General features: G+C 40.5%; 1 protein-coding gene across 2 annotated transcripts; it reads left to right on the plus strand.

The window, feature by feature from the left end:
- Nucleotides 1-305: 305 nt before the first annotated feature.
- decr2 (2,4-dienoyl CoA reductase 2, peroxisomal) lies at nt 306-6,068 on the plus strand. 2 transcript variants are annotated; one of them, XM_083993700.1, is made up of 10 exons: nt 306-466; nt 1,733-1,834; nt 2,005-2,073; nt 2,542-2,593; nt 2,706-2,841; nt 3,238-3,362; nt 3,678-3,771; nt 3,851-3,955; nt 5,326-5,581; nt 5,729-6,068. In XM_083993700.1, the coding sequence occupies exons 2-9, from the start codon at nt 1,734-1,736 to the stop codon at nt 5,547-5,549; spliced, it is 906 nt and encodes a 301-aa protein (XP_083849826.1). In that variant the 5' UTR covers nt 306-466; nt 1,733; the 3' UTR covers nt 5,550-5,581; nt 5,729-6,068. The 2 variants fall into 2 exon arrangements, with proteins under 2 accessions (XP_083849826.1, XP_083849827.1); XM_083993701.1 differs by having other exon boundaries at nt 5,326-5,514.
- Nucleotides 6,069-8,314: the final 2,246 nt, after the last annotated feature.

The following is an 8,314-nucleotide window of genomic DNA, read 5'->3' on the forward strand; positions in this document are numbered from 1 at the left end:
AGTCCCCTGAGCAGTATGGTTTCTCTCTGGCATGAATCAAATCAAATCAGTTCTGACCTCTAAAGTTTTGGACTCACAATATTTGTATGCGTTTTTGTTATTATTATAATTATAATTATAATAATAATAATAATAATTATTATTATTATTATTATTTAATATGGATATTTAGCTATCAAAAATGATATCTTTATCCGTCAAGGCCTATGCTTGACAAATGAAAACGCGTCTTCACAGCGAAACATGCGTGGTCTTGAATATACACAAACGCTCACCAAACGGACTTCATTGCCCATAATGCATCACTGAAGGACATGGGGGAAAAGTAAACGTCCAAAGTACAAATAGTTCCTGCTGGAAAACAAAACGTCTTACGGGTGAGGAGGAGTAATGTAAAGGCTCGTGTTCCGTGTGCAGGTCGTGTGTCAAGAAGAGTTGGAGGCTTCACTAAACCTTTCACTAGCAGGTAACAAACACGACGACAGCAGCAGCAGCTCTAGGCTACATGTCGGTGACAGGACAGAGCTGCAATGTCGGGATAACTGTTCGTTGTTTAAGTGGTGGGCTAACCTAACTTATCTTAAGTCTGCAGCAGATTTAACGAGTCAGTAACAGTGCTTTTTGTACTGTGAAGTGAATACGAATCAAAATGCCTTTCAGTGACGGTCTGTGTGTCTCAGTGCAGTTTATCTTAGTTTTGCATCATCATTTTGTGACCTCTCACCTTGATACTTACAGCTGCATAAGTTGATGTATGCGTATAACCTCTGTGAGTAACATAACAGCTCATTTATTGATTATTGATGACTGACATACTGCTAATTGGCATTCAGTTTCATATTACTTTTGTAAGGATGTGCTGCGATTGTGAATTCTTTTTTTTTTGTGAACAACTTTTTTATTGCTTTTAAAGGGAAACAAGTACATTAATCCGATAAAGGTAAAAGGTAGGCTACATTGCAACCTAGTAAAAATAAAAAGATAAATAAAAGAATAATAAAAAAAAGACAGGAAAAGATAAAAATAAAAAGGGACCAGGCGGCGACCCCCCCACCCCCCCAACTTGGATCTCTATAAAACTCTTACAGGGCATGAGAGACCATGTTTTAACAACAAAAATAGTTCTTACAACAATTCCTGGATCTTATCTGCCATTGTTTGCCATGCTAGAATAGTATCAGCTCCAGCACCGTGCATTCTTGCCACTGAAAGCTCCATATTTATTATGTCAATGTATGTGTTAATCCAATGGGGCTTGGTAACTGTATGGAGGTTTCCAGCGTAAAGCCAGCACTGTGATTGTGAATTCTTATGAAAAACCACTAAAAGGCAGCAAAAGAAACCTGCATAATAATTAAAAACAATCCCAAATCCAAATAGTAATCTACGTGGGAGGAGGGTCTTATTTAGGGGGCTTCAAATAATGCCAACAAGGAGTTAAATTAGTTTTAAAAAGGAGCCGGTAAATTGAGATGTGGTATATTGCCCTAAATGTGTGATTTGGTTAAAGAAATAGTTTAAACATGTTATTCTCTTACAGAACTTTTCATGTGTGTGGTTTTGTCTGAGTGTATGGTAAACAGTAGTATTATATTATATTGGATCAATTGTTGAGATGTGTGAGATGGAATTACCTCTCCAGCTCCAGGGCAACTCAATTTCTAGATTTAGATGCTGGTGGTAGTGCCAGTGCCAGTGTGGCTGCATCTATTTGACATGCATTATTTATCAGCATGGCAGGTCCGCAGAGAAAGGGTGAACAACTGCCCGAGGATGTTGGTACAGACGACTGCCTGACTTCATACACACACATCTACAGTCCAGATTTATTAAAGTAAGGATGAAAATATGTGCTTTTGGGGTGGATTTCCCATCACCTTTATTGACTGATTTACTGTGTTTTGCTGTAGTTGGCCTTATGCATAATGCATTATTTTGTGTTAAATTGCTTGCCACTTTGATAACCGCATTGGGTGATTTAAGGATTTGCACTGTATTTTTCAGGGATCAGGTTGCTTTCATCACAGGTGGAGGATCTGGAATTGGACTCAGAATAGCTGAAATCTTCATGAGGTGAGTGAGAGGAAGCGCCTGCTTATTTATCCTTAACATGCCTCTTACATTCACTTGTGAAAGCATGAAATAAATATAACATAAAGAGTCGATTCTGCATCATAATTATGTCATTATTAGTCTTACATAGAAAAACGTGTGAGGGAGTCAGGGAGATACCATATTGGTGCACTTTAAACCCTTGAGTTGTGTTATCTGATCAGTCAGTTTCATAATTTTGCCTGTGCATGTGTGACAAAGTTGAAATAGTTGCAGGAATAACTTATTGAACAAAATCAATACCTCATCTTGTAACTTTGAGTGTTATAGACTTATGGCTCACCCTAAGTGTTCTTTCCTATGTGGCCTTGGGTCCCCTCTTTCCTGTTCTCACCTTTACCCCATTTGTTTTGTCATATGTTACCCCATCTGTCTCTGTTATGCAGTTATTCATGTTCATATCATATTTCACCCTCTTCTTTCCTACAGGCACGGCTGCGACACAGTGATTGCCAGCAGGAACTTGGACAAGCTCAAAGAGGTCCCTCTTCTTGCACCACTTCCACAATCCTACAAGATGTAAAAGATATTGAAGATGTTAAACCGTAACTAATTATGTTGGCTTCAAGTGATGTCACTGTGTGTCTCCCTAGGCAGCTAAGAAGTTGTCTGATGCATCAGGACGCCGCTGTCTCCCTTTGTGTATAGACGTGAGGCAGCCTGAGAGCATCGCTGCAGCTGTGGATGAGACGCTGAAAGAGTTGGGCCGTATTGACATCCTTATAAACAGTATGTGACCTCTTATGCACATGTTTAAGACTATGTTTTAGGTACAAATACATTTTAAGGTGTCTGTGTGGTGAAATAAGTGCAAATGTACTTTGAACTAAGGTCAAGTGTGAAAGGTTTTGGTTTAATAATCAACTTTTCTGCTGCTGCATCTGTCTTCTATCTTTGCACCCTACTCCCTGTTATAAACTGTTACATCAATACGAGATTAGCTGTCAAATCACATTCAGATCACCTTGGCAAAGTGATCCCTGTTTAATTAATGTACCTCCCTAAGAAGCTTTAATGAAGCTTTTATAAAGCTGTAATGAAAAATTCAACCACTTTGTCATACTAGTGGTGTGTCATAATTTTGTCCTTGGCTGCTGTGCGTTTTTATTTTTTTATTTTTGACAGATGCTGCTGGAAACTTCCTCTGCCCGGCTTCTGCACTCTCCTTTAATGCCTTCAAGACTGTCATGGAGATCGACACTATGGGTACATTCAACACCAGCAAGGTGGTTTTTGAGAAGTGGTTCAAGGTACAATACATTTTTATCTTTCTGTGTGACATAGTATTTCTTTACTCCAAGTTGAAGAGCTATACAGTATGTAATCAGTTTACTGGCCCACAGTGCAGTATATGATAATGCTGTTTCTATAGGACTTTATTAGGGTTATTGATCAGTAACATTCATCAAGATTTCCCTTTTGCAATTCCCCTGATCACCAAAAGAGGACAGTAAAGCTCACAGATAACTGAATGCCTCCTTATAGCCAAATGGGATTAAAACAGCAGTCTCTGCTATATTTACGTATTGCACTGGTTTTAAGTTTCCTATCGTTGCTGTGTGCAGGATCATGGTGGCAACATAGTGAACATCTCTGCGACACTGGGATACAAGGGGCAGGCCCTGCAGGTGCACGCTGGCTCGGCTAAGGCAGCAAATGGTAAGAGCGTTTTTGTAGTGTTACATAACGGTTTGCAAATGAGAATCTAACGACTCTGTGTTCCCTCTGCCTTCCCCAGATGCCATGACTAAGCACCTGGCTGTGGAGTGGGGGCCCAGTGGGGTGAGAGTCAATACTGTGGCTCCAGGTCCTATCTCTGGCACAGAGGGATACCGCAGACTGGGTAAACGCAATGTTCACGAAATAACTCATTTTATGCTTGTATAATAAAAAAAACAGACCTTTTTTTATAAGCAGTGGTTTGATCTCAACAACTTCATGCATAACCTTCAGACACAGGTGGGAGCTTGTATGGAAACGTGCATCACTGGGCAATTGTTATTGATAAATGATACCAAATTAACATATTTGTGGTATGATTCCTGTAATATCATTATGTGCACTCAAATAATTTGTTTGTGTCTTATTTTCTTGCCCCAATTGGGATTCAAGTGGCATAAAGAATGTCAGAAATTACTAATCAAAGAGGACAAACCACTCGAAAAAGCCTCATTACAACATGTTTCATCACAAAGATTATCTTAGAATTCCTAGCAAAATATCCCCAGCTGGGTGCTTGTACCCCAGTGGGTCCTCTGTAGTTGCCAACGGGGATGTGTGGAAACTCAACCCATTAACTCAACTAAATAAAAGTGATGTACTGTAATGTAATAATGTGATGCACATTGATTTGCAGTAAATGATAAAAGTAAAATGGTTTGCTAAATGTGATAAATTGTCAGTTAAGATGTCATCTGACATTAATATGAACTAGAGAATGCATTTCCTGAAGGAAATACGGGTGAATGCTGAAAGCTGAAAGATCTGAATAAATTCAAATATATGTAAAATCTGACAGTTTGAAAACATTGTTGAACCATTACTAATATAGATGAAACAATATCTGAAGAGTAAAAGTAGAACATGTAAGACGGAGGCTATGAAATGGTTGGAAATTACTTGAATTGTTGAAGATTAGTATGAAGAAATTGAAAGGCTGAAGTCTACTCAAATATATTTAAAGCAGAAGTAAGCGATCCGGTTGTTTTGGCTAACTTCTTGTCAGCCAATGGAGTTAGCAGTCCCCGCCCTCGTCCTTACACGTCACTACATTCACGCACATCCCTTGGCTGCACACACAGAGAGGACCGCCCCTTTATGCCGTTCTCTCTCCTCATTGGATAAAGGTTGTAGGATACAAGGAAAGTTTTCTCCTCGGCTTACAGCAGAGCAGAGTGACTGACAGACCCGTGTTTCAGACCAAACACTCTATAAAAGTGATTGCCGTCGGAAGATATAACTATTTAAGACTTGTATTAACACAAACATTGCGCTTACTTCTGCTTCAAAACTGAAAAAATATAATCAAACAAAAATATTTATTATTGATGCTAAATAACATTCGGTTTATAATCCAGCCATTAGAAAATGCATAGGACATGATGGTGAAGGTGCTGATTAAGTGGCTGTGGGAGAACGTAGGACAGAAATCATTGCTAACCTCTGATCTTTAGGAGTTTCTGAGCATGCTTTTTCCCCTGTTAAATCCCTCAGGTGGTCCCAGGGGGGAGGCTGCTGGTGCCTTCCAGTCCGTTCCTTTGCAGAGAGCAGGCAACAAAACAGAGATGGCCCACTGCTGTCTTTTCTTGGCCAGCCGTGCATCATCCTATGTGTCTGGAGCCATCCTGGTGGCTGATGGTGGAGCCTGGTTGACCTCCGCCAATGACCTCTCCATGCTGTTGGGTATAGCCTCCTCTAAATCCGCCTCTAAACTCTGAATACGGGCTCTCCTGCCCTCCTCCTGACCCAGGTGTGTAGGAGGAGGTGCAGCTTGAGGTCCATGTTGAGAGACAGTATGACTGAGAATAAAATGAATGTGTCTTATCAAGGTGAAAGAGATTGTTTAAATGACAAGAATATTTTAATCCATATATTTCTCTTTTTTTTTTTCTTCCAGGTTATTGGTCATCTGAAAAGAAAAGAGACAAGTAAATACGGAAAAACAAACAAGTGTTATAGTGGCCACCTGCAGAATTGATGCTCCATGTGCAGTGTTTGTGGTGTGTCTCATCCAAGTGTCTGGAGGAATCGAACACTAACATACTATACTTACTGTAAAATATGTTAAAATCTTAGAAGTGAATCAACTTGACAACATTTCAGGGATTTTTTCACCCATTAAAGTGTTGTGTGTCATCATCATGCATTCCATGTACAGTCCTGTTTGTCACATGTCATTTCATGTGGTTTCTCAGAACCTTTCAGTTGTTAATAAAACTTTTATTATTAGTTAATAATGACTACAGTTTGAATTTCCTGCCATTTTTCTTTGTTTGGTAAAAAGATTCATCCTCCCTGGCTGTTGAAGTTTGGATTATATCAATAGGATGGAACGGGCTCCACGTGTCACAAGCAAAGTAAAGGAAACACACACACTCACCAAATATATGATCTCACAAACTTACTTTTTAGTTTAATTTGACCTTTTTCTTGTGATTTACATTAGCTTATAGATTTTAGGTGAAGAAAAACACTTGTTTTTGACTTCAGCTCACGTCCACCTGTAACTTGTGGTTGTAAGTACATAATGATTAGACCAAAGGGAATACAAGCCAACAAGTTTGTTGAGAGCCACTGAATTAAAAGGCTAACACGATGAGGTAACTGCAAATGTATTTCTGAGGACAATCCATACCGCTTCAAGTCAGATGGGGGCGCCAAAACATTACAGTTGCACCAATTAAACAATTTCCTCAAAATGAAAAATATCCTGTGTCCACATGAGTTGTCCAATAACATTATATTGGATAATGTTATGTTAGGAGTTGTTGTTTCTTAGAGAAACAACTGTTTAACTGAGTAAAACACCCCAACCCGTCAGCTGAGGGGCCTCTGACTGACCCTGGACTTTGACCTCTCCTTCCCTTCAACCACATGTCATGCTTTGACATGTGTGCGCATGTTAATGTTATGTATGTTTCCCACGATACTTGTGCATATAAACACTAATTATGAGGCGATAGCTGGTGCCTGCCATAAAACCCGATGATACTGCGGGGTGTTTTGTACGCTTGCGTGAAACGTCAGTGGTGTGTATGCGGCTGGAGGAGGAGGAGGAGGAGGAGGCGGAGGAGGATGGGACACTGCTGATGCTGATGCGAGAGCTTTCGGTGTCTGTGATCAACATCGGCGGACTGACCGCTACGTGATGGAGCTTATTGGTCCGATTTAACACTCCTTTTCGTTTCCCCGTGGGCTTTTTTTCTCCTTTTCATACCAGAACCGCTGACACTGATGTGTTTACGACACGAGAATAATAGAGGAATTCTGGGTTTCGTCTCGTCACTCGTCTGGCCTGTCTTCTGACTGACACAGGTGGATTTTGCTGCTGCTGAGGGGGAAAAACGGAATCGAAATGAAGACATAATATTGGACCATCACAGAGGCGACAACCTGTGTGGTTTCCTGTCAAGCGGAGGAATACAGAAACGGAAACATTGGGTTTATTTCCACTGAGGGGGGTGAACCGTTAGGTTTAGTTAGCTGGCTAATAGGCTAATTTCGCTAGCTGGTCAGTTAGCAGCTTCCCTGGGCCAATGGCACGGAAGAAGTGGGATGCTCGAAGGAGGAGTTACCGTGAGTTGCTAGCATAAATTCATTTGAGGAAAGAGCCTCATCAGCGATACACGTTGTAAACCGCGTTGTGAATGAGAGCTTTAACGTTAAATGAACAGCTAAACGATAAGGGTATAACGCTGGTGGTCCCGTCGTCCTCTCGCAGCGCTGTGCTGCTCCTCGGTAAATTAGCTTTGCGATGGAGAATAACAGATAATCGGCTAAGAAAAGCTAATGTTGACAAACACCGGCGACTTAACGCTGCGTTTAATTTGTTTTTCTTTCAACCGGCCTCGTTGCCAGGAGCTGCTGCCAGGTGTGTTTGACAGTTCAGCTCTGAGACTTTTTTTTCTTTTCTTATTATTATCATTTCGGGGATTTAACTTAGTAGCTGTCAGCTCAGGCCGAGGTGAAGCATGTTGACGTTGGATGTGCTGAAGCAGGAGCATTTGGCAACAACCAGGAGCGGACCTGCCATGACAGAGAGGGGAATAGTGAGTGAAAACACACTTACATCAGTAACGATAAGAAATGAATATGAGTGTTGAGTGTAGGTAACATTGTTATCGAGGTGTGGGAGGCAAAAAACAAAACAAAACAAGAAAACTGATGTGGCAACAACTTAAACAAAAAAAGGTCCATCTGATATTGTCTCGTTAACCAACTAATCAACTTGAAATGATCAGTTTTGATGAATCTGTATGAATCCAAAACTGCCAATATTTTTTAAACATCAGAGCGAGACAATGGTTGTAGGAAAACCACACGTTTATTCACTGAAAATGTGTGGTGCCATTTAAAATAAACATGGCATTAAAATTGAAGACCTGGATCTTGACGACAGCAGTGAGATAAGACGTCAGCAGCTTTCACAAGTTAGCAAAAGGGGGGGGAACAGCAAATATAAATGGAACCGACGGTTCTGTCT

The sequence above is a fragment of the Trachurus trachurus genome (genome assembly GCF_905171665.1).
Source record: "Trachurus trachurus genome assembly, chromosome: 19".
NCBI classification, from domain to species: Eukaryota; Metazoa; Chordata; class Actinopteri; order Carangiformes; family Carangidae; genus Trachurus; species Trachurus trachurus.

Coding starts and splice junctions, on each gene's coding strand:
- decr2 (XM_083993700.1), top strand. CDS start 1,734: ATGGCAGGTCCGCAGAGAAAGGGTGAACAACTGCCCGAGGATGTTGGT. Junction 2,074..2,541: donor ATAGCTGAAATCTTCATGAG/GTGAGTGAGAGG, acceptor TCTTTCCTACAG/GCACGGCTGCGACACAGTGA. Junction 3,363..3,677: donor TTTTTGAGAAGTGGTTCAAG/GTACAATACATT, acceptor TGCTGTGTGCAG/GATCATGGTGGCAACATAGT.